Source organism: Petromyzon marinus, chromosome 7, assembly GCF_048934315.1.
Source record: "Petromyzon marinus isolate PM22_M1 ecotype Great Lakes invasive population chromosome 7, UKy_Petmar_22M1.pri1.0, whole genome shotgun sequence".
Classification (NCBI taxonomy): Eukaryota; Metazoa; Chordata; class Hyperoartia; order Petromyzontiformes; family Petromyzontidae; genus Petromyzon; species Petromyzon marinus.
In genome coordinates this window covers 17,193,537-17,220,366 of record NC_133673.1, presented here as the reverse complement: position 1 = coordinate 17,220,366, position 26,830 = coordinate 17,193,537, and the positions used below count along the sequence as shown (strand labels likewise).

General features: G+C 57.3%; 1 protein-coding gene across 1 annotated transcript; it reads right to left on the bottom strand.

Annotated features, from left to right (window-relative positions):
• Positions 1-10,809: 10,809 nt before the first annotated feature.
• On the bottom strand, positions 10,810-25,798 carry LOC116940065 (uncharacterized). The gene is made up of 3 exons (XM_032949359.2): positions 25,649-25,798; positions 20,429-20,771; positions 10,810-15,129 (listed from the first exon to the last, which is right to left on the bottom strand). The coding sequence occupies exons 2-3, from the start codon at positions 20,706-20,708 to the stop codon at positions 14,186-14,188; spliced, it is 1,224 nt and encodes a 407-aa protein (XP_032805250.2). The 5' UTR covers positions 20,709-20,771; positions 25,649-25,798; the 3' UTR covers positions 10,810-14,185.
• Between the last annotated feature and the right edge of the window lie 1,032 nt (positions 25,799-26,830).

Here is a 26,830-nt window from a genome sequence, read left to right as displayed (position 1 = left end):
TACGCACACTGTAACACTGATACACATGGACAAATAGCTCCCGCATAGCCTTAACAAACTTTTGGGCTAAATGCTGTTAGGGAGCACCTATGAAGGCCGGCACAGCACACGAGAGGGTGGGTGGTCAGCACCACGCCCGGCCACCTTTGTCTCCCAAGGTGGCTAGTACCGGTATTCATACATCTCACCAGGTACTCATTTGAGGCTGATTCAACCTAGGGGAGGGTCAGGACCGGTTCAGATAATCGTCACCGGTGTTGGTGGCCGTGAGTGGGAATCGAACTCGGATCCGCCGGGTTTGGAGCGCAGCGCACAAACCGCGACAATGCAACTCCCCACCACCATACAAAGACACGTGTACGCACAAAGACACGTGTACGCACAAAGACACGTGTACACACAAAGACAAGTGTATACACAAAGACACATGTACGCACAAAGACACGTGTATACACAAAGACACGTGTACACACGCCTTCACACCCATCCATACACTCTCACACGCACACACACAACGATCTCCCATGTAGTCTTCAACAGACTGTTCTGGCAGATGCTGTTAGCGAGCACCTATGAAAGGCCGGCACGGTACACGAGGGGGTGTGTAGCCAGGAGCACGCCCGACCGCCTTTGTCACCTTAGCGGTGATGTTTACACACCGCACCAGGCACTCATTGGGGGCTGATTCGACCATAGAGGAGGGCCAGGGCAGGTTCAGGTAATCGTCACTGCTGTTGGTGGCCGTGAGTGGGAATCGAACCCTGGTAATCCGATCCGCAATGCAGAGCGCTAACCGCTGCGCCACCGCTCCCGCCACAATCCCACAGTCCCACTCACTCCCAAACACTCCCACAGTCCCACACACTCCAATACACACTCACACATACACTCCCACACACACTCCCACATACACACACACTGCCACAGTCCCACACACTCCTGCAGTTCCACACACCCCCATACACACTCCCACATAGACACACACTCCCACACATACTCCCACAGTCCCACACACTCCTACAGTCCGACACACACACACGCCCACACACTCCTACAGTCCGACACACACACACGCCCACACACTCCTACAGTCCGACACACACACACGCCCACACACTCCTACAGTCCGACACACACACACGCCCACACACTCCTACAGTCCGACACACACACACGCCCACACACTCCTACAGTCCGACACACACACAGTCCCACACACTCCTACAGTCCGACACACACACACACGCCCACACACTCCTACACCCACACGCGCGCACGCGACTGGGGATCCCGGGAGGGGAAGAGGGGGGGGTGGTGCGTCTCGCGCGCCCGGCTCTGCACTCCTTTGCCGGTAACCATGGTGATGCCCCCCCACTCCCCCAAGCCCCCAGCTCCGCGAGTCCCTGTCTCCCCGCGCCCCCTCGCGAACCCCTAATCGTGTTTGTGTTGCGAATCAAACATAAACCCCGACACAATAGAGAGGTTCGCACATGCGGAGAGGTCTGCCACTCCCTCGCCCCCCAGTTCCCCCCCGCAAAGGTGCCCCCCATTCCCCCCCCCACTCGCCCCCTCCCCCGGGCCCCGAGGAGATGAAGCCAGAACCCCTGACCTGGTCCCTAAAAGGGGGTTTCAATGGGTGACTCAGAGGTCGGAGGCGTTGAGCCACTGCCTGTGATTACCAGGATGAGGGTCTCATCCCGGTAACCAGCGAGTTACACACTCACACACGAACCCATAGATTCACACAGAAACCCATAGACTCGCATAGAGACCCACACTCACAGACCCCATAGACTCGCATGGAGATGCATAGACTAGCAACCTTCGAGTGGCACATTTGGTTACGTACGGTGCGAAAGAAGTGCAACATACATACATAGACCCATACACTCCCACAGAGATCTGTAGAGTAGCATAGAGGCCCTATACTCTCACAGAAACCCATACACCTATATAGAAACCATAGACTAGCGTAGAGACTCATACACAGAGACATAGATTCGCATTGATATCCATGCACTCACATAGAGACCCATACACTCACACAGAGACACACAGACCCGCACTGACAGCCACAGACCCACACAGACTGAGTTGATTATGCACTTAATTGGGCTACAGTGGAGACCAGGAATCACTTGAAGGTCAAAGTATATCTACGATATCTGCTTCCGCGGGCCATTCTCTGCGAGATTTCCTCGTCTCATTGCTCTCGAGGGGAGGGTGAGTGTGAGGGGTTGAGGGGAGGGTGAGTGGGGGTGTGAGGGGAGGGTGAGTGTGAGGGGTTGAGGGGAGGGTGAGTGGGGGTGTGAGGGGAGGGTGAGTGTGAGGGGTTGAGGGGAGGGTGAGTGGAGGCTTGAGGGGAGGGTGAGTGGGGGGTTGAGGGGAGGGTGTGTGGGGGGTTGAAGGGAGGGTGCGTGGGGGGTTGAGGGGAGGGTGAGTGGGGGGTTGAGGGGAGGGTGTGTGGGGGGTTGAAGGGAGGGTGCGTGGGGGGTTGAGGGGAGGGTGAGTGGGGGGTTGAGGGGAGGGTGAGTAGGGGGTTGAGGGGAGGGTGAGTTGAGGGTGAGTGTAAGGGGTTGAGGGGAGGGTGAGTGGGGGGTTGAAGGGAGGGTGCGTGGGGGGTTGAGGGGAGGGTGAATGTGGGATTGAGGGGAGGGTGAGTGGGGGGTTGAGGGGTGGGTGCGTGGGGGGTTGAAGGGAGGGTGCGTGGGGGGTTGAGGGGAGGGTGAGTGGGGGGTTGAGGGGAGGGTGAGTTGAGGGTGAGTGTAAGGGGTTGAGGGGAGGGTGAGTGGAGGGGTGAGGGATTGATGTGTGAGGGCTTGAGGGGAGGGTGCGTGGGGGGTTGAGGGGAGGGTGAGTGGGGGATTGATGGGAGGGTGCGTGGGGGTTTGAGGGGAGAGTCCGTGGGGGGTTGAGGGGAGGGTGCGTGGGGGGTTGAGGGGAGGGTGAGTGGGGGGTTGAAGGGAGGGTGCGTGGGGGGTTGAGCGGAGGGAGCCTGGGGGATTGAGGGGAGGGTGCGTGGGGGGTTTAGGGGAGGTGTGAGTGGGGGGTTGAGGGGAGGGTGAGTGGGGGTTGAGGGGAGAGTGTGTGGGGGTTTGAGGGGAGGGTGAGTGGGGGGTTGAGGGGAGGGTGAGTGGGGGTTGAGGGGAGGGTGAGTGTGGGATTGATGGGAGGGTGCGTGGGGGGTTGAGGGGAGAGTGTGTGGGGGTTTGAGGGGAGGGAGCCTGGGGGATTGAGGGGAGGGTGCGTGGGGGGTTGACGGGAGGGTGCGTGGGGGGTCGAGGGGAGGATACGTGGGGGGTTGAGGGGAGGGTGCGTGGGGGGTTGAGGGGAGGGTGAGTGGGGGGTTGAGGGGAGGGTGAGTGGGGGTTGAGGGGAGGGTGAGTGTGGGATTGATGGGAGGGTGCATGGGGGGTTGAGGGGAGAGTGTGTGGGGGTTTGAGGGGAGGGTGCGTGGGGGGTTGAGGGGAGGGTGAGTGTGGGATTGATGGGAGGGTGCGTGGGGGGTTGAGGGGAGAGTGTGTGGGGGTTTGAGGGGAGGGTGCGTGGGGGGTTGAGGGGAGGGTGAGTGTGGGATTGATGGGAGGGTGCGTGGGGGGTTGAGGGGAGAGTGTGTGGGGGTTTGAGGGGAGGGTGAGTGGGGGGTTGAGGGGAGGGTGAGTGGGGGTTGAGGGGAGGGTGAGTGTGGGATTGATGGGAGGGTGCGTGGGTGGTTGAGGGGAGAGTGTGTGGGGGTTTGAGAGGAGGGAGCCTGGGGGATTGAGGGGAGGGCGCGTGGGGGGTTGAGGGGAGGGTGCGTGGGGGGTCGAGGGGAGGATGCGTGGGGGGTTGAGGGGAGGGTGCGTGGGGGGTTGAGGGGAGGGTGAGGGGAGGGTGCGTGGGGGTTGAGGGGTGGGTGCGTGGGGGGTTGAGGGGAGGGTGCGTGGGGGGTTGAGGGGAGGGTGATTGGGGGGTTGAGGGGAGGGTGCGTGGGGGGTTGAGGGGTGGGTGCGTGGGGGGTTGAGGGGAGGGTGCGTGGGGGGTTGAGGGGTGGGTGCGTGGGGGTTGAGGGGAGGGTGAGTGGGGGGTTGAGGGGAGGGTGCGTGGGGGGTTGAGGGGAGGGTGAGGAGAGGGTGCGTGGGGGGTTGAGGGGAGGGTGCGTGGGGGGTTAAGGGGAGGGTGCGTGGGGGTTGAGGGGAGGGTGAGTGGGGGGTTGAGGGGAGGGTGCGTGGGGGGTTGAGGGGAGGGTGCGTGGGGGGTTGAGGGGAGGGTGAGTGGGGGGTTGAGGGGAGGGTGCGTGGGGGGTTGAGGGGAGGGTGAGTGGGGGGTTGAGGGGAGGGTGTGTTGGGGGTTGAGGGGAGGGTGAGTGGGGGGTTGAGGGAAGGGTGCGTGGGGGGTTGAGGGGAGGGTGAGTGGGGGGTTGAGGGGAGGGTGTGTTGGGGGTTGAGGGGAGGGTGAGTGGGGGATTGAGGGGAGGGTGCGTGGGGGGTTGAGGGGAGGGTGAGTGGGGGGTTGAGGGGAGGGTGCGTGGGGGGTTGAGGGGAGGGTGAGTGGGGGGTTGAGGGGAGGGTGTGTTGGGGGTGGGTTATTAATTCATGCGCGCTGTTCTGCGGGACCCAGGAACACAAAGCGGCACGGATTCGAGACCGCCCTCCCCACTGCCCCCTCCCCCCTGCCCCCTCACCCCTCCCCCTCACCCCTCCCGCAGTCGTCCACCCCCGCCCCCGCGGCACAGGGAATGGCGACACGTCTGTCTGTGTCCATCACCCACGGGCCCCAGGGTCGTCCGTCGGCTTTATTGAGCCATCGCGCAGCAACCACGCACGCCAACTCATGAGCGCCAGGCTGCTGCTGATTCTACTGCAGCAGTTCATGGTGATGCTTCTGCTCCTAACGTTGCTTCTGATCAACCTGCAGCTGCTGATGCTGATGATGGTTCGCGCTGACTGCCGCTGCTAACGATGATGATGACGATCACGATGACACTGGGCTGTTGGAGACGATGGTGCTGCTAGTGTTGCGGCTGCGGTTGACGAGCATGTTTCTCTTAACGATGATAACACGGCCGAGTCTGCTATTGTTGCTGCTGCCGATGATAATTCTGACGATGATAATCGCGGCGGCGGGCATTATGGGGCCCATTATGGGGCCCATTATGGGGCCGGACAATCGCGCCTCGGGCCCCGCGGGCGCGCCGCGTCTGGGTGGCCATCCATCAGCGCGCGCCGCCCACGTGCCGCGGATCACGGCCATTGTGTGCCGCCTGCAGCTGCCGGGGTCCCGGGAGCGGGGTACCCCCCTCCTCCCCACCCCCATCACCCCGCCGACTCCTCGCGTCCTACGGGGGTTCCAGGGTGGGAGTGGGAAGGCGCGAGTGGAGGAGGAAGACACGGGGGTGGGCTGTGTCACGACCCCCCCTCTCGTCTCCACGGTCCCGTCTTCGCACGTTTACCAATCTTACGCACTGGTCAACATAGTGACCCCCTCCCGCCCGCTTTGGGGGGCGTGGGGGAGGGGAGAAGGGATGGGGGAATGGGTCACGGACCCCCGTTAGATTTACTGTGGGTGGAGGGGGGGTGGTACAGCGACTGTGTCTAATGTATACGCTCTGCTGACTGGTGGGTTGTATAGTAATAATTATGATTTACATCCATCTGTAAATCCACTGCTGGATGAAGGCCTCCTCACCACACGCCGCATTGTCCCTGTGGGTTATTGACCAGCGCGTAGGACGCAGTCCCACGCAGGCGACCCTGACAGGAGCCCGCCACGCCAAGCGAGGGCCATCCAGGCTGACGCTGCTTAGCTTCGAAGGTATGACGAGATCGGACGATGCACGGCTCAGATATGCACGTTGGTACTGAGCAATATCGTTGTAATATGCCGCGTGTTATCGACACCGTCATCTCATCAACATAATCAGCCATGGTCTATCCACTGCACTTTTATTACCTTGTGAATCCCTCGCTCGCCGTGTCTCGAAGCAACAATTAATCTCGCTCCTGGGCACGAGCCGATTTCCCGGCTCCATCTCCGTGGGCAACGCCCGGCACGCGCCCCCCCCCCCCCCCCCCCTCCGTGACGGCGCCTGCCACTCGCGCTGGCGACGACGCGTGTCGGAGCGCGAGGTGGGGGAGGGGTGGAGCGGGCGGGGGTAGATGGCCCAGGTGAAGGGGGCCAGGTGATTGGGGTCCAGGAAAGAGGATGAGGCAGAGAGGGCCGATGGCTCCAGATATTATTCCGCCTCAATCTTCGTCTTTATCAAAGTGTGCGCCGCCCAGCCTGTACGGCGAACGTTAAAGACTCCGTGGCGTTGCTCTTAAGAGCGCTGCTCACGGCTGATTGACATTAATTAAAGTAACGCTATTCTCACCACCGGAACATCCGTGCTGTCAGCTGCCTGCCCTCTTTCAAGCCCAGACGCCAATACCTTCCTGGATTGGTATAATAAATTATAACACATGATAATAACGTCGTTAAAGCAGGGTACAATCGCATAGCGAACAATAGAAATAGCGAATGTCGGCTTGGAAAAAAACATGAACGTGCTACACAGCATGGGAATGGAGAGGAAGCGCGTGAATAACCGAGACGGTGGATTCGGCGCATGATTAATCCGAGCAGCACCCAAATAGTGGCACCGACAAAATCCCCTCGACGCATCGCTCAGCCCTTGCGAGCTGCCGAGTGGCAGCTGATGGAAGTGCAGACGACGATCTCGCCCCCCCCCCATCCCCCCAAAAAAGAATTTGACTAAAAAAGGGACATTTGCCAAAACACACGCGAGTCGCGGTCACTGAGCCTCTCTCTCTCTCGCGCTCTCTCCCCAGACTCTCACCTGGTTAAATAAAGGAGGCTGCCAGTGGAGCGGAGCTCACAAAGCCACGGGCGCGCGGTCCCAGTAATTGATGGCGCGCGGTGCCGCGCGCGCCCGCGACCTTTAGAGAAAAGCGACAACAGCGATTTATATTTATATGGCGGGGGAAGGGGGGCATAGTGGGGAGGCCGTTTGGAGTATGTGATGGGGAGTATATGGTGGTGTAGGATGGGGTTTTTTGATTGAGGTATGTGATGGAGGTATGCGTTGGTGGTTTATTGTGGGGGGTATGCGATGGCGGGGAGCGGGTGTGATGGAGTTGTGCTGTGATGGCGAAATATGTCTATGGGAGTGTGCAGTGGTGATGGTGGCTTGCGACGGGGTTGTGTGACGTGGAATGTACGTGACTGGCGGTATGCGATGCGTAATGCACGATGGATTAATGTGATTCGGTCTATGACGGCATGTGATGGATGAGTGGCATGGGGTGAATATAATATGATGTGATGGCGGTATATGATGCGAGTATTTGATTGAGTATGTCAGAGGCAGTATGTGATGGGGTGGGGGAAATTCCTTTGCGCACCTGTGCAATGGGGACACTACACGCACACCACACCCCCCACGCACCACACACCGCACACACCGCACACACCATACGTACCGCACGCACCGCACACCGCATACGCACCACGCGTACACCACACGAACCGCACACGCACCACGCGTACACCGCACACACCGCACACCGCACGCACCGCACAACGCACGCACCGCACACCGCACCACGCATACACCGCACACGCGCACACGCACCACGCGTACACCACACACACCGCACACCACACAACGCACGCATCGCACGCACCGCACACTGCACGCACCGCACAACGCACGCACCGCACGCACCGCACACTGCACGCGCACAGTTCGCGGTGATGCCAGGGCGAGACGCGGCACTTGGCAACGCGAATCGGCCCCCCGCCCCAACCCCCCCCCCTCTATCGCCGTTACCGCGGCCGGGAGCCGGGCGCGCGTGCCCCGCGGTAACGCAAACACCGCACAGCCGCCGCTGCTGCATTCATCTCGCGGGGGCGCGGGGCGGAATGCGCCGCCGTGACGACTTAACGAGGGCGAGGGAGGGGGCATGGGGGGGGGGGAGAAGACGGGGGGGGGGGGGATTTCGAATGAGGAGCTCTGTGGCTGCGTACGGTGCGAAATAAGTCCGACACATACTTACATGTACAGCACGTGGTGGTTGGTTAGGGGAGGTGTTGAGAGGTGAATCTGGTGTTAAAGGGAGGTGATTGGTAGTGGTGGTGTTGGGGTTGGTGGTACAGTATTTGTCCCAAAAGTTTGTTAAGGCTATATGGGGGATCTTTCTAATGACGGCGGTGTTGCTCGTGTTGTTCATAGTGGTGGTGAGTGGTGTTGTGTCAATGGTGCGGGTGGTAGTGTTGTTCGCGTTAAAGGCGTTCATGGTGATCGTGGTCGTGTTGGCAAAGTGTTTAAACAGTATTTTTCGAAGGCACGGAAATATTCATGTAGCATCGCATATCATCCTCACACCTCCCCCAAATATCAACATCAAATACCACCATCACGTGCCTCCCATCACGCGCGTCCCATCACATGCTCTCGTCTGTCTCAGCACAGTGGTGGTGTTAGTGTGGTCGGCAGTTGTACTGCTTGTTGCTGTACTCGTGATGGTGGCATCGTAAGCGGTGCTGTTAGTGGTGCAGTTAGCGTGAGTGAGTGATGTTGGTGGTGACGTTGCGGTGTTTGAGTGGTGAAGGAGGGAGTCCCTTGCCTCGCTCCTGGACCCTTCAGGGGTTTGTGTTTCACCGCGGCCACCCTTGGCTGCGCCTCGCCTCCCCCCGTCTCCCCCGTCTCCTCCCCGCGTCTCCCCTCGCTCCATCTCCTCTCGCTCTGGTCGGACGAGGAATGTCCTTTTCTCGCCTCGCGTTTCACAGGCGGGAATGCGGGGGCTGCCCCCGTCTCCCCCCCCCGCCTCCCCAGACCCCCTTGAGAGCGGTACCTCATCTCCTTCTCGAGACCCCGGGGCAAGTGAGTCGGCGTCTGCGTGGCTTCTTAATACGGGAGTTGCCACTGCTGCTGTTGGTTTTATTGTCGTGTAGTTGATGTCTGGTTGCTGCTATGGTGACTGTATCGTTAGCTGGTTGACGTTGTTTATAATAAGAGGGCGCAGCCCTGCAATTGCTCGCTCACGCCACTGCTGGCGGAATGGCGCGGAGCGAGCATCAGAGAGCCCCTCTCTAGGACGACTGCTTGTGGCCTTCTCCTCCACGCCCGCCAGACGTCTTGGAAGAGGCAGACCGTGAGAGGTAACGACGGCTTGGGGAAGTCTTCGTCCAGCAGTGGATCGACCACAACCGATGATATTGTATCATCATCAACCTTTATTAAACCACTGCTGGATGAAGGCTTTCTCAGGCTGCCACCATCTCTCGCGATTTGGCGACGTAATCTACCTATAGCGCCTGCGCACGGGTTGATCTTATCGCTCAATCTCCTCGGTGGAGGTCCTCTGAGACTCGTTCCACTCATTGGCTGCCACTCCATGTTCAGTCTTGACCACGGGCCGTCGTCTCGTCTCGCCGTGTGGGCGTGTCAAGCCTCACTCGAGCTCCTTGGCAGTTCCAACGCTGCCATTGAACTTCCTTCGTCTGGCCTCTGATCCACATCCCTTTGCTCTCTTTTTAATTTGTACTGCGAATTTTGCCTCGTGTCAATTTGTAATCTCGTGTGTCCAGTTAATTGGTGCTGTAACCCACACTCCTGGTTCGTTCTCTGACGTTTAACCGTCTGCCATTCTCTCAGTGTCCCGGCTACTGCTCCCAATCATCTTCAACAAATTAAAAGTTATTTTGAATCTCCCATTTAATTCTTACACTTCGCCTCTCGTCCCGTCAACTCCACTGGCTTGTCGTTTACTCTACCGCTGTTAGAATACCTTCACATTCGTCTCTACATCTCTCCATGGCCTCGCTCCACCTGAACTCGCCTCTCTCATCTCCGTCTATGCCCCCCCTCGTTCCTGTTCGTTCACAATCTTCTCTCTCTGTCTGTGTCTCTCCTCCTCCTCCGTGCCCAATTCCGTGTTCGGATCTTCTTCCTCCTTGCACCCCTCCACCGGCGTAACCTTCCCCTCCACATCAAGCAGCCCCCCTCCTCAACATCCTTCCATTCATATTCTTAGTTCTTTCGGTAAAGTCACGTAGAAGTGAAACAAGAAAATAATAAAAATATAAAACAATAAAATTCTTCCGTTCCTCTGTTAAAGCTTCACCTCTTATCTATGGTCCATTATTTTTCTCTTGCCTCCCCTCGCCACTCCTTCCCGTGCCTCCCCTACTCTTTCGTGATCCCTGGGTGCCCTCTATCACTGTCACTCATTCCTCAATACCTTGCACGCCCCTGTCAACTAAACCATTCTATTCTGTCATCGTTGTGTACGCTATGTCAAGCGCCTTGAGTGAAGGCGCTCTATATAAATAAGATTGGATTAATGTCTTTGTTATACGGCACAGACCACGTCAATGCAGGCGCTTTACACAATCACGCATCTCTCCCCATGCTTTTTTGCGCACTCGACGTGGTCCGTTCAGTGCCTTTTCGGTAGTGGCCGTGATTCTGAGTCCTTGTCATCTTTTTCATCGCGGTGCGCCTTCAATCTGACCTTGGGGACGCGCGCATACCCTGCATGCTGTGCCCCGCCGACAGATGCACGGCTGCCCTCTGCTGAAAGCCGATAGGACAGCATCTGGGGTAGGGTGGTCGCACACCCAGGCACTGTCCCGGCTCGAGCCTGCTTAGCTTACAAGATTCGGGTGATTTGGACAGAGCGCCCCGATCACCGTACATCCGAGCCTGGTTGTGTCCGCGGCCCCAGGGTCTCGGGGTCCCGGGCGCGGAGAGACCCGGGGCGCTGTGGGGTCGTGGCGCCCCCTCGTGGTAGACGACGACTCGAGTCGGGGGTGACCCGCGTGGAGTTGGGAGCAGCAATTTTATTACAGCGGAGCGTGCAACCAAGCACACACACCGAGCGTGCAACCAAGCACACAAACACACACACCGTGTACACATAGCGGCCGTCATTTACCCACTAAGTGGCGGTTACGTTACCACAACGCTTGTGCCAGGATAGGTGCACGTTGAGGCTATCACGTGCAGTGTGCAAGGCTCTCGCTGCTGGCAGGTCACGGGAGAGACCCAGCCAGGTGCGTGGCATGGGCTGACTGACCGAGATGACCACCTGTGCTGCCCACTGTGCTATGCTTGCACTTATTCACTCATACTAAAGACAAAGACCCCCCCCCTCCCCCATAGCCTTTACCAGACTGTTGGGGCAAGGGCTGTGCTGTTAGCGAGCACCTATAAGGGGCCGCAACGACGCCACGAGGGGAGGAGTTGCCAGCGCCACGTCCGACCGCCTTTGTCTCCCCAGTGCTGGTGTTCACACACCGCACCAGGTACTTACATATGGCCACCTCCTTTTGAGGCCCAGGACATGTTCGGATATTCGTCACCGAATTTGGCTGTGAGCGGAAATCGAACTCAAGTCGCCATGTTCGCAGCACATTGCGCTAACCACTGCGCCACCGCCCCCCCCCCCCCCCCCCCCCCCACATACACACAGTGCCGTCTCTACCTACGTAAGGGGCCCACCCCCAGTTTATTGAGGACCCCCCTCACATTGTCTCTCCCCGTATCTCTCCTTATCAGCATCACGTGTCTCTGCGTTTCCGTATCTCTCTCCTTGTCAGCATCACATGTCTCTGTCTCGCCGTGTCTCTCTCTTTGTCAGCATCACGTGTCTGTCTCGCTGTCTGTATCTCTCCTTGTCAGTATCACGTGTCTCTGTCTCGCCGTATATCTCTCCTTGTCAGCATCACGTGTCTCTGTCTCGCCGTGTCTCTCTCCTTGTCAGCATCACGTGTCTCTGTCTCGCCGTGTCTCTCTCTTTGTCAGCATCACGTGTCTCTGTCTCGCCGTGTATCTCTCCTTGTCAGCATCACGTGTCTGTCTCGCTGTCTGTATCTCTCCTTGTCAGCATCATGTGTCTCTGTCTCGCCGTGTCTCTCTCCTTGTCAGCATCACGTGTCTCTGTCTCGCCGTGTATCTCTCCTTGTCAGCATCACGTGTCTCTGTCTCGCCGTGTCTCTCTCCTTGTCAGCATCACGTGTCTGTCTCGCCGTGTCTCTCTCCTTGTCAGCATCACGTGTCTCTGTCTCGCCGTGTATCTCTCCTTGTCAGTATCACGTGTCTCTGTCTCGCCGTGTCTCTCTCCTTGTCAGCATCACGTGTCTCTGTCTCACCGTGTATCTCTCCTTGTCAGCATCACGTGTCTGTCTCGCCGTGTCTGTATCTCTCCTTGTCAGCATCACGTGTCTGTCTCGCTGTGACCTTTAGTCACCTTCCGCGGTCTCTTCTCTCGAACACGAAGCGGTGTGCCACTGTTTACTGGAAGCGTTTTCGCCTAACGATCTAACGCCGAGAGCAGAACGAGAATACAACTTGCACAGAATAATGAGAGAAAACTAAAAAAATCATGAGAATATTAAAACTAGACCCGCGAGAAGCCAGTGGGACCGCACAACGTGGGTGGGGGTCGAGATGCGAGGAGGCGACCTGGGATGCGGAGATCGCTCGAGAGTCGAGGGCAGTCGGAGGGTCAGGGGTGGGGCAGGAATTGAGGGGGGAGGGCGAGGGGATTCCCAGCCCCCCCGCCACCCGCTATCGCCCACCCCAACTGCGCACGTGTACTTCATGTGTATACGTGTATGTATACGTTGATCCATGTGCCTGTGAATATATCTGTGTATATGTAGACGTCTGTGTGCATGTATTTCTCACTTATGTGCATGCGCCTCTATTGTGTCTGTGTATATGTGCATCTCTATGTGCGTATACGTGTGTATACATATCTACGTGTGTATATGTGTATGCGTACACAGCTGTGTATACCTATATATGCGTGTGCGTGCCTGTGTCAGCGTACCACGGCAGCACGATGAGCAACGCTCGGGGACGCGCGGGGAGATCCGCTCGGGTTTAGCTAGCAGGGGAGGAGGGGGGGTGTTGATCCCCCGTGCATAACTCACACCTGTAACCCTTCCCGCGACCAGGTGTGCGCCCTGCTGCTCCAGGCCGCGCCCGTGATGGCCCCCACTGGCCACGATGAGCTTGGGTGTAGGGCTGGGCCGCAGCGCCTACACGGATCGTTCTTGCCCCCACCTACCACCCCGGGGCTGAACGAGGACACCCCCCGTACCCCTCCCTGGTTCAGGGTCTATCTCGGCCCAGCCCTGGGCGTGCGCAGTCCGCATCGGGGCCGAGCGGCTCGGGCCGCGGGGCGAACTCTGGCCCCTCGGCATCGCACGGTGGGGTTTGCTCCGGGGGGGCCCTCGCACACCCCCGCTCCCCCCTCGCCCAGGGTCGGGGTGAAACCGCAGACTGTGCAGTCTCGGGGAGACCCCGTTAGACGTGGGGTACCCCCGCCCCAGTGAGCGGGGTGCTGCGGGCGATCGCGAGCCTCGACGCCGACGCCACCCTCGCCCCAACGTGACCACCTCGGTGCTCACGTTCGCACGGCGTTGGCACGACGCGACGCGGCCGCGCGCAGTGACTCGGGAGGTGAATCTCTCTCGTGGTGTTCGCAGTTTTGTGTTTAGTCGCCACGCGTGCCATCAACTCGGCTCATCGCTCCTCTGCCACCAGAAGAGCATCGGCATAACCGTGAGAGGCCCTTATCAGGTTGTCAACGTGCCGACCAGAAGAACGTCTCTGGCCACTGACAGGCGTTGCCATACTCGATGTGCTCTTCGAATGTCGTGGGAAAGAGACTCGCCCCTCACCGCGCTCGTCAACATCCAAATTGTTTCGAATTGGCAGCAGCGGCAATGTTTATTGCCCGTGAACGCCCACGCTGTGAAGCAGACAAACGACGACGAGAGTTCTGTCCCCAAGTGCGATGTAGGGGTCGGGTTAGAGTGAGAGGAACGGCTGAAGGGCGATCGATAGGTCGGTTAGAGCTCGGTGGGGACGGAGCGAGTGATTGGCTATTGCGGCTAAGGTCAGGCTCACGCAAGTTGGCTTGCGTGAGGTGGAGAGCCGGACTAGGGGCTGGCGAGTTAGGCTTGAGCGCTAGGGGGTTGACTATAGGGGGCTGGTGCGAGTGAATGGGAGATTAGGGGTAGGGTTCTCGTCTTCCGCACTAATACCACTCGCCCCGTCCCCCTTCTCCCCATGCTGGTGTTTAAAGCGCGTGCGTGCGTTGGAGGGGGGGAGAGACAAAAACGGGCGGGCGGGCATTTGGGCGGAGGCAGCGGGTTCGAGCGCAGGCGGCGAGCGTCCCGGTCGCGGGGGTCACTCGAACGCGCGTCTCACGGCGAGAATGAGCCCCACGATGACGGCCACGGCGGCCACGGCGGCGCCGCCGTACAGCAGGAGGTTGCTCTCGGCCGCGTGCGACGACGGCGCAGCGCTCTCCGCCTTGGCTCTGGCTCCAGGCTCCGGCCCGGCTCCAGGCTCCGGCCTGGATCCTGGCACCGGCTCCACCGCCGGCCGAGGCTTCACCTCCTCCGCTGCCAGAGAGAACTCGGCTTCTGAAGATTTAAACTCGGACAGAGGTGCAAACCCTGGCTTGGGCTTAACCTCTGGTACAGGTTTAAATTCTGGTACTGGTTTAACCTCTGGTACAGGTTTAACTTCTGAAACTGGTTTAACCTCTGGTACTGGCTTTACCACTGGAACTGGCTTAACCTCTGGTACTGGTTTAATTTCTGGAATTGGCTTAGCCACTGGCGCTGGTTTAACTTCTGGTACCGGTTTAATTTCTGGAATTGGCTTAACCACTGGCGCTGGTTTAACTTCCGGGATTGGTTTAACCTCAGGTACTGGCTTAACCTCTGGTACAGGTTTAACTTCTGGAACTGGTTTAACCTCTGGTACTGGCTTTACCACTGGAACTGGCTTAACCTCTGGTACTGGTTTAATTTCTGGAATTGGCTTAGCCACTGGCACTGGTTTAACCTCAGGTACTGGCTTAACAACTGGCACTGGTTTAACCTCTGGTGCTGGCTTAACCTCTGGCACTGGTTTAACCTCCTCCTCCTCCTCCTGCTCATCATCCGGAAGTGGGACCACGTTGATTCTCTTCATCATCTCCTGGACCTGGGCGAGTCTGTTGAGGTCCTTGCTCAGGTCTAGGCTGCCGAAGGGGATCTGCCCGGTCTCCATCCACTGCGTGTGCGCCAACCCCGGGGTCGCCCCCAGCTCCGCCGCTCCCAGCGCCGACACGGCCGCCTCCTCTGCGCGAAACGAGACAGGGCCCATGGCGCCACGGCCCGGGTCAGGGCCATCAAATCCTACCAACCTCGGCGCCGTTTCACCGCCAAAGCACGTCGTGCGCGACGCATCCGTACACGACCTGTCACGTTTTTTACGCTCGTTGCGCCGTACCGATGCATGACCTTGCAAGTTCGAATTGTTTTGCCGCATGTTTTGCTGTAACCGGGGAACGCAGTGGCCTCGGCCTTGGATAGATTTGGACAAAGCGGTCAACATCCGCAACATGCCTCCATTGCCTGTGCGTGGCCGGTACGGCCGCGGGGTTCCTCCGACGGGCTCACGTGGCGCGGGCCCTACCCCCCGCGTAGACGCCTGTCGCTGGCTCACTCGGCATCCACGGCGGGAGCGGCGTCGGTCCAGTTTGAACGCTCTCGTTATGAAGCCGTGTTTTAGACTCGCCCGCTCAGCCATCCACTCCACTCACCCACTCGCTCACCCGCTCAGCCACCCACTCGCTCGCCCGCTAACTCGCCCACGTGTACACTCCAGACCGCGTCGTGTCTGAACACAAGTCTACAGGTGCTGCACCAGTCTGCAAGCTGGCCTCAATGTGTGTGGTAAGCTGTGCCTACTCCGTCCACCCAAGGTCTCCCAGTCACAAGCCGCCTTGCTCCGCGGGTGCAACTACACAGCGCTGCAGAAGCAGCAGCACACACACACACTCACCTGTCTCCACACACACACTCACCTGCCTCTACACACACACACCTGTCGCTACACACACACACACTCACCTGTCTCCACACACACACACTCACCTGACTCTACACACACCTGTCTCTACACACACACTCACCTGTCTCCACACACACACACACTCACCTGCCTCTACACACACACACTCTCACCTGTCTCTACACACACACTCACCTGTCTCCACAAACGCATTCACTCGCCTGTCTCCACACACACACTCACCTGTCTCCACACACACACACACTCACTCACCTGTCTCTACACACACTCACCTGCCTCCACACACTCACCTTTCTCCACACACACACACTCACTCACCTGTCTCTACACACACACTCACCTGTCTCCACACACATACCTGCCTCTACACACACACACACCTGCCTCTACACACACACACCTGTCGCTACACACACACACTCACCTGTCTCCACACACACACACTCACCTGTCTCCACACACACACACTCACCTGTCTCCACACACACACACTCACCTGTCTCCACACACACACACTCGTCTCCACACACACACACTCACCTGTCTCTACACACACACTCACCTGTCTCCACAAACACACTCACTCACTCGCCTGTCTCCACACACACACTCACCTGTCTCTACACACACACTCACCTGTCTCCACAAACACACTCACTCACTCGCCTGTCTCTACACACACACTCACCTGTCTCCACACACACTCACTCACCTGTCTCTACACACACTCACCTGTCTCCACACACACACTCACCAGTCTTTACACACACACACTCACCTGTCTCCACACACTCACCTGTCTCCACAAACACACTCACCTGTTTCCACACACACACTCACCTGTCTCCACACACTCACCTGTCTCTACACACACACTCACCTGTCTTCACACACACACTCACCTGTCTCTACACACACACACACTCACCTGTCTCCACACACACTCACTCACCTGTCTCTACACACACTCACGTGTCTCCACACACACACTCACCCGTCTCTACACACACTCACCTGTCTCCACACACACCTGTCTCCACACACAAACTTACCTGTCTTCACACACACTCACCTGTCTTCACACACACTCACCTGTCTTCACACAAACACACACTCACCTGTCTCCACACACACACTCACCTGTCTTTACACACACACACACACTCACCTGTCTTCACATATACATACACTCACCTGTCTCCACACACACACTCACCTGTCTTTACACACACACACTCACCTATCTCCACACACTTACCTGTCTCCACAAACACACTCACCTGTTTCCACACACACACTCACCTGTCTCTACACACACACTCACCTGTCTCCACACACACACACACTCACTCACCTGTCTCTACACACACTCACCTGTCTCCACACACACACTCACCTGTCTTTACACACACACACTCACCTGTCTCCACACACTCACCTGTCTCCACAAACACACTCACCTGTTTCCACACACACACTCACCTGTCTCCACACACTCACCTGTCTCTACACACACACTCACCTGTCTTCACACACACACTCACCTGTCTCTACACACACACACACACTCACCTGTCTCCACACACACACACTCACTCACCTGTCTCTACACACACTCACGTGTCTCCACACACACACTCACCTGTCTCTACACACACTCACCTGTCTCCACACACACACACCTGTCTCCACACACAAACTTACCTGTCTTCACACACACTCACCTGTCTTCACACACACTCACCTGTCTTCACACAAACACACACTCACCTGTCTCCACACACAAACTCACCTGTCTTCACACATACACACACACACACCTGTCTCTACACACACACACTCACCTGTCTCCACACACACACACTCACCTGTCTCCACAAACACACTCACCTGTCTTTACACACACACACACACACTCACCTGTCTTCACATATACATACACTCACCTGTCTCCACACACACACTCACCTGTCTTTACACACACACTCACCTATCTCCACACACTTACCTGTCTCCACAAACACACACACTCACCTGTCTCTACACACACACACTCACCTGTCTCCACACACACACTCACTCACCTGTCTCTACACACACACTCACGTGTCTCCACACACACACTCACCTGTCTCTACACACACACTCACCTGTCTCCACACACACACACTCACCTGTCTCCACACACACACACTCGCCTGTCTCCACACACACACGTACCTGTCTTGACACATACACACACACACCTGTCTCCACACACACACTTACCTGTCTCCACAGACACACTCACCTGTCTTCACACATACACACACACCTGTCTCTACACACACACACCTGTCTCTACACACACACACTCACCTGTCTCCACACATACATACACACACCTGCCTCCACACACACTCACCTGTCTTCACACATACACACACACCTGTCTCTACACACACTCACCTGTCTCCACACACACACTTACCTGTCTTAAAACATACACACACACCTGTCTTCACACATACACACACTCACCTGTCTCCACACATACACACACACCTGTCTCTACACACACTCACCTGTCTCCACACACACGCTCACCTGTCTTCACACATACACACACACACACCTGTCTTCACACATACACACACTCACCTGTCTCCACACACACACTTACCTGTCTTCACACATACACACACACACACACCTGTCTCTACACACACACACTCACCTGTCTCCACACACACACTCACCTGTCTCTACACACACACTAACCTGTCTTCACACATATATACACACACCTGTCTCCACACACACTCACCTGTCTTCACACATACACACACCTGTCTCTACACACACTCACCTGTCTCCACACACACTCACCTGTCTTCACACGTACACACACACCTGTCTTCACACATACACACACACACCTGTCTTCACACATACACACACTCACCTGTCTCCACACACACACTTACCTGTCTTCACACACACTCACCTGTCTCCACACTCACCTGTCTCCACAAACACACTCACTCACTCAACTGTCTCTACACACACACTCACCTGTCTCCAAACACACACACTCACTCACCTGTCTCTACACACACTCACCTGTCTCCACACACACACTCACCTGTCTCCACACACACACTTACCTGTCTTCACACATACACACACACACCTGTCTCTATACACACACTCACCTGTCTTCATACACACTCACATGTCTTCACACATACACACACTCACCTGTCTCCACACATACACTCACCTGTCTTCACACATACACACACACCTGTCTCTACACACACACACTCACCTGTCTCCACACATACACTCACCTGTCTCCACACACACACACTCACCTGTCTCCACACACACACTCACCTGTCTCTACACACACACACGCCTGTCTTCACACATACATACACACACCTGTCTCTACAAAAACTCACCTGTCTCTACACACACCTGTCTCCACACACACACCCACACACTTACCTGTCTTCACACATACACACCTGTCTCCACACACACACACTCACTTGTCTCCACATACACATACACTCACGTGTCTCCACACACACACTCACCTGTCTCCACACACACACTCACCTGTCTTCACACATACACACACTCACCTGTCTTCACACACACACACTCACCTTTCTCCACACACACTCCCCTGTCTTCACACACATACTCACCTGTCTTCACACACACACTCACCTATCTCCACACACACACTCACCTGTCTCCACATACACACACACTCACCTGTCTCCACACACATACTCACCTGTCTCCACACACACACTCACCTGTCTCCACACACACACTCACCTGTCTTCACACATACACACACTCACCTGTCTTCACACACACACTCACCTTTTTCCACACACTCACCTGTCTTCACACACACACTCACCTGTCTCCACACACACACTCACCTGTCTTCACACACACACTCACCTGTCTCCACACACACACTCACCTGTCTTCACACACACACTCACCTGTCTCCACACACACACTCACCTGTCTTCACACACACACTCACCTGTCTCCACTCACCTGTCTCTACACACACTCACCTGTCTCCACACATACACACACACCTATCTCCACACACACTCACCTGTCTCTACACACACTCACCTGTCTCCACACACACTCACCTGTCTCCACACTCACCTGTCTCTACACACCCTCACCTGTCTCCACACACACCTGTCTCCACACACACACACTTGTCTCCACACACACACCTGCCTCTACACACACCTGTCTCCACACACTCACCTGTCTCAGTGCCATCGCTGAGCTCCTGTCTCCACTCACCTGTCTCTACACACACTCACCTGTCTCCACACATACACACACACCTATCTCCACACACACTCACCTGTCTCTACACACACTCACCTGTCTCCACACACACTCACCTGTCTCCACACTCACCTGTCTCTACACACCCTCACCTGTCTCCACACACACCTGTCTCCACACACACACACTTGTCTCCACACACACACCTGCCTCTACACACACCTGTCTCCACACACTCACCTGTCTCAGTGCCATCGCTGAGCTCCTCCGTCTCCACGTGGACGATGTCGGAGTTGGAGGATGAGTGGTCGCTCGGCTCCACCCCCACATCACTCAGCTGCTGCCACGACTCCTGGGGGTCCATGGAGGATGGGGGGCCCTGCCAGGAGCCAGGGCCCCCCAAGGGCAGGGGGGATGCGAAATCCCCTTCGTGGAGGCTCCCGTGTCCGGTCGCCGTGGCGACCGGGAGATCAGGCTCGCGCAGCGGTGACGGGTCTCCCTCAGAGGCGGGGGTTTCCATGGCGACAGAGATGCTCGGCGGCACGCGGTCTCGCTTGGTGACGTCACCAGGTGAGTTCAGCACCTGGGAGAGAGGTCACGACAGATGCGAAGCCACCATGGTGTGAATTTGTCCTTTGGTATTTGGTGGCGCAGCAGTATCACTGGCGCCTCGCATCAAGAACCCCTGGGTTCGGGCGGTCGCCTTTCTGTGTGGAGTTTCCAAGTTCTCCCCCATGTCCTACACAATGAGAGTGTGAGAATGTGAGAGTGTGGAGTTTGTATGGGGAGTGGTACTGCAGCAGTTAGTGTTGTACTGCAGCAGTTAGCGTTGCACTGCGCTATGAACCCGGCCACCTGAGTCCGATTCCTGCTCACGACCCAATATTAGTGATGAATATCTGAATATTAGTGATGCATATCTGAATATTAGTGATGCATATCTGAATATTAGTGATGAATATCTGAATATTAGTGATGAATATCTGAACTGATCCTGGGCTTTCCCTAGGTCGACTCGGCGTTCAAATCAGTACCTGGCAGTGGCGTGTAAACATCAGCACTTGTCTCAATAGTTTGTTGAAGGCTATGTGGGGCATCTTTATCTTTGGAGTTTGTATGTTCTCCCTCTGTTCTGCGTGGGTTTCCCCCGGTGTCCTTCCATACAATGCAACTCGCCTGGGCCAAACAACTCAATCTCACGCTAGCCTCTCCTCTCATCTCCTAGAGAGAGCTCCTCCATCTGTTGTGAGGACGGCCGAGGTTGTTCACACGACCCGGCCTCAGCCGGATGGCTAAGGCCGCTGCTGCACGTAGCTGCTTGGAGCCCGGCAGTGTTGGAGGCAGCAGTGAGGGTTGGTTTGATCGTCGAGCAGGAGCCGTACCCTGGCTCGCCAGGAGAATGCAGTAGAGCCAGTGGCTTCATCGTCATCTGTTTACATCTGTACCGGGATAGCGTGTTGCCCCCTCGCACAAGGTGTGGGTTTTCTCCAGGTACCCCCGTTTACTCCCGACGTGTTGTATAAGAAACACGACTTATCAATTTACTGAACATTTTTTGCAAATATAAACATCTTAAAAACATCTCACAAATAAAACCCCAAGGCAAGATCTTTCTGAAAAAGTAGTTCTGTGACTCAGTGCGGCTCTCCTTGATGTATCGGGTTAAAAAAAAAAAACGATTCCATGTGAAGAGGCGTAGCCAGAGAAGACGGTGCGACCGAACAGACGAGGCGGTACACAAACAATACAAACAAACATTACCATACAAACAATACAAACGAGACGGAGCACAGGGAGAATGACTTGACCAGCAAGACCAAGGACAGTCGCCACCTTCCTGTACGCTCCCACGCCCGTGCTCTACACCTACACCAACCCGCACTGACCTACGTGGTGAAGTATGGTCGATGAACCGCTACGATCCGCACGGCATTGGGAGGCCCTTATCCAGCAGTGGATTTACAGAGACGCTGTGCTGCACGCGTACACGACCCCCCACTCCCTGCAACTCCTCCCTCACCCGCGCCTCCATTTGGGACTGCGTCACGTGGCCGGCCTGGCGCCTCACGGACAAACCAACAGGCTTCGGGTTTGAACCCTGGTGAGGGAGGTCGGGCGCAGAAGAGATCATGACTGGGGACTCCTTTAGCTTCTCCCTGAGCACAGGTTAGTCAACCACCCTCGTGAACGACCGTGGTCGTTCTATGGATATCCCCGGCACCGCCATAGGAATGTGGTATTTCCAGTAAACAGTAGATGAGCACCAGTGACTGACTCATGAGCGCAGGTCAATGAGTACACGTGGATGGGTTTCGGCTTCAGGTCTCACAAGGCGGAGAACTCGTTTCGGGGCCGGTTACCCTGCGTCTACATTGCCACCGCGTCCCAACACCCTGCACAGAACACCCTGTACGGAACACCCAATTTAGAATCTAAGCTAGAGTACGACTGCAGAGTTTAGACTCGAAGCTAGAGTTGGGCTGTAGAGTATAGACGACTCTAAGCTCGAGTAAGACGGCAGGGTTTAGACTCTAGGCTCGAGTAAGACGGCAGGGTTTAGACTTTAGGCGAAAGGTAGACTGCAGAGCGCGGGTTGGAGAACCCCCATTTACCGAGGGCAGAATATTAGTGTCAAATATATTTGGCGGGCAGCCACAACGTGAACTCACACATCTCAGTCTGTTCTGGCACTGTAAGCAAGGCGCCCTTGGTCGTGACAGACGTGAGTGAATGTGCGCAGTGCTAAAATTAGACACGAATTGCTGCCGGATCGATGAGTTCAGCGGCGCCCCTCTAGCAACCGATCAGCGCGGCTAGGATCCCTCGTGCAGTGACACGCGGTTGGCGGTGCCGCGCTCAAAAAAGGAACACACCCAGGGCCCCCCGCACCATCCTCAACCCCACCAATACTGCTCAAAAGATCCCCCCTACCCCTCCCCCAGCCCCCCCCCGCCATCCTGGGCGGGGTGATGTCGCCGCGTCTCTCCGCGCCATCAGCCATCGGCTCATTCACGCGTTCACTCGGGACGACCCGCGCGGGGTGGGGGAGACAAATGGGGAGGGGGTGGGAGATGGAGGCGGTGCGGGATGGAGCGGAGAACGGTCGTGCCAGGCAAGTTCACCCACGGTTACATCACGATCATTATCAGCGGCTTTATAGAATCATCACTCTCAACATCAGTACCGACAACTCTTTCATAATCACTAATAGCAGATCGTAATTGTCTGCGCCATCATCACCAGCATCATCAACAGCACCACCGGCAACACCGGCATCGTTGAAGCGATACCAAAGTGTATCATTACCAATTAACCGACAATCCAAGGCGAGTTTAAGTCTTCCCGCGCCATGGCTTCCATGGGAATTGTTTGACCATCACCACGTTGGTCAGTGCCAGATGGTAGAGGAGGGTGGGGGGAGTGGTTCAGCACCAGTTCAGATAACCCTCGCCACTGATGTTGGTCGTGATCGGGAATCGAACAAAGTCGCTGGATTCATAGCGCACTGTGCTAACCACTTTGCCACCGCTCCCCAAATAATCAGCATCACTATCATAATCCGTCTCACCATCATAATCAGACATTATCAGCAGCAGCACATTCAATGGATAATATCGTCACCATCACCACCCACGTGTCACGCTGCTATTTATATCCCCCGAGCCCCACTCCTCTCGGATTCGCGGGGCTCACGGAGTCCGTTTCCTTATTCGGCCCAGATCCCCAGGGCCCTCGGCTCCTCGTGACGGCGGTGGCGATTATTCGATTGTGTCTGGTTGCTCGAGGCTCGAATAGCACCAGAGGACAGAGTTATGGACAATCAGGGTTTAGCAGCAGGGGGGTATTAGTTCTGGTCAGGGTGAGGTTTCATGTGTCATGGCTTACGAGTCTGAGTCAGAATTTGTATCGGGAGGGTGGTCACAATCGGGGTTAGAATTGAGCCAGGGTTATGGGCGGTGTCATGGTCGGGGTTACTGAGTTTCGGGTCGGGATAAGATTATGATCGGGGAGGATTAGGGTCAAGGTCAGGGTTGTGGTCAAGGTCAGGGTTGTGGTCAAGGTCAAAACAATAACCTGCACCAAGGGTCGTGGAGTATCACTCAACCCCCTGTGCCGAGCTCCTCAACTTTCCCCTGACGCGGGCGATTCCGTCTCGAGGACACCGCCGTGGACTTCCATCGCCAAGCCACGCGGAGTCGGCCCCCAACGCGCCGCGCGGCCTCATTTGGGCGCAGCCAGCCACCCTCGATTCTCTCCCCCCAACCACGCCTCCCCCGCCCCTCGCTCTCCCGGGTTCGGGTCTCCTGCTCGTCCCTGCGTATTCCGTGAGCTGCACGCGATGGGACTCCATGGCGACCCGTGTTGACCCAAGTATCGTCCCCCCAGCCGTTATCGATTAAGAGCGACGCCGCGTCGCACCCCTCCCCCGCCCCGCCCGCATTCCCCACCCCCTCCACCCCGCCCCTCCCCCGCGGCGCGGAATTTGCGCCCGCCCGACGCGGCTGCCAAGTTGGGCGCAACTCCCGCAGGAGGTTCCAGCCGACTCCTCGCTCGACAAATTCCTGCCCACGTCTCCACCCCGCCACCGCGATATAAAACTCAGTAATTAATAATAGAAGCAACGCCACATAGATCTACGATGGCCTCCACGAGTCTTCTCCAGACTTTTTTTTGCAAGATCATGTGACATTGCGATGTTTGACCAACGCCATTCATCATTGCCTGGCACGTAGAAGTAAACCGGAGGAGGGGGTGGTGACGCTCAAAGCTCCGCACAGATAGGTTTAAGAATCCATAGCCGCCTTGCCATCTCGTAGCCACCTCGCAGAAACGCGTTGGTTGAAACTCTGTACGGGCAGGCGCGGAGTGGAGCTCGAATGACAGCAAGGCGACGCCTCCTCTACAGCGGGTCCTAGTCAGGGGTTCCGAGAAACCAGCGGAGGGGGCCGCGACGTCTGAATGAGGCCACAACCTCAGGTCGCGTGCCCTCGGGGGTGGGTGGGCAGTCCGGCCCAGTCCCGCATCGCGAGGTTCCCTGCGCCTCCCCCCGCGCCCTCTGCCGCCAAGCACGGCCCCGCATTACAGCCTCTCCCTGCGCCACTCGCTCCCACGCCCTGCCCCTCTCCCCTGCTGCCACCGCCCTGCCCTCTCTCCCCTCTCTTCAGCAGCGCTCCCCATTGCCGCTGCAGCAGGCGGAGTCGCATGACTTTGCGCAAAGACCCCAAATAACCCTGGGGCCTACCGCGGGACCGAACCCCCGTGACGGACCCCGTGCGGACCCCTGGGCCGCCGCGGTCGAAACTTTGAGTGACGCAGTAAGCGCGTTCAGCTAGCGGGGTCCCCTGGATCGCGCGGAACGGTGAGAGTTCAGATTTAGGGGGTGTGGGGGGGGGGTCTGGGGGGGGGGGTCCATCTCGGAGACGCTCGGGAGGGGGGTCAGGAGGAGAGGGGAGCGCTCACCTGGAGGGTAGATGTGCGATCCTGCAGCGCGCTGTGGGGCGGCTGGGCGCTGTGCGTGCGGCGAAAGTCTCCGTCTCCTCTGCTGAGTGGGGGCGGTGATGTCAGCAGAGGGGACGGCACGCGGGCCGTGCGCTCCGCGTCACGCGCACGCGCGCTCTCACTCTCACGCACAGCAAAGACAAAGATGTCCCTTATAGCCTTGAACAGACTCTTGGGGCAAGAGCCGTGTAGCGAGCAACCTTGCTAACCGCTACATTACCGCTCTCACAAACTCACGCACACTCGCTGTCAGCAACTTTCACGCACGCAAGCGCTGTTACGCACGCATTCTCACGCACTGTTACACCCACATACACGCGTGCGCACTCACACGCAAGTGTCCACGGCACCCATTGTCACGCACACTCATGCACACACTACTGCGGGATCTGGCATAAGGAAGGGAGCGATGGCGAGAGATGTGTGGTGGCGGCATTAACGACATTGCCCCCATGACTGCTTTTAGCGCGAGTGGATCCTCAGTTGAGTGAAGGGCACACGGATGGATGGGGGTGAGGGAATTGATTGTCATTTAGGGAGCCATCGGCCCCCAAATCTGCCAGAATCGCCATTGCGCACTCGCACACGCAACCCGCTCCACCACCGCTCCCCATGAACGCCAGCACACACTCTCAGCCGTGTGGGGCCTATGCGTGACAGTGAGGAGATTTCTCTGGCTGCATCCAGAGGGGGTGCTAAAGGATCTTGGGGAGGAAGTGGGGTGATGGTAAAGTCTAATTGGGGGGCGAGGGGTGGGTAGACGGCCGCGGAGGCCCAGGAAGGGAGGAGTCTGGTTGGGTGTGAGCGATAAGCGAAGGCTGGAGGAGGGGGGTGGCTGGTCTATGGCTCTGCGCGTTCCTGAGCGCAGTCGTAATACACAGGGGAGAGTGGTGCGCATGTGTTCCTTCCCCCGTTATTGTAGTGGCACGGTCCAGGCTTCCTATAGCGATGCATGGCTCGCGGGGGGTTTGGTTGTACCACTGCCACGCAGGGGGTGCCGGAGGTTGTGTGCGAGCAGCTTGTGCCCACGTGTCGCGCGGAGCGACCCTTGCGGTATCCCTGCCGTGTGTACTCTATTGGGAGCGGTGGCACAGCGGTTAGCGCGCTGCGCTACGAACCCGGCTACCCGAGTTTGATTCCCGT

Bases quoted from the DNA above. Each gene is read 5' to 3' on its own strand.
- LOC116940065 (XM_032949359.2), bottom strand. From the start codon at position 20,708: ATGGAAACCCCCGCCTCTGAGGGAGACCCGTCACCGCTGCGCGAGCCT. The intron at 15,130-20,428 runs GTGAGTGTGTGG...CGTTTCGCGCAG, and splicing joins CAGCGATGGCACTGAGACAG to AGGAGGCGGCCGTGTCGGCG.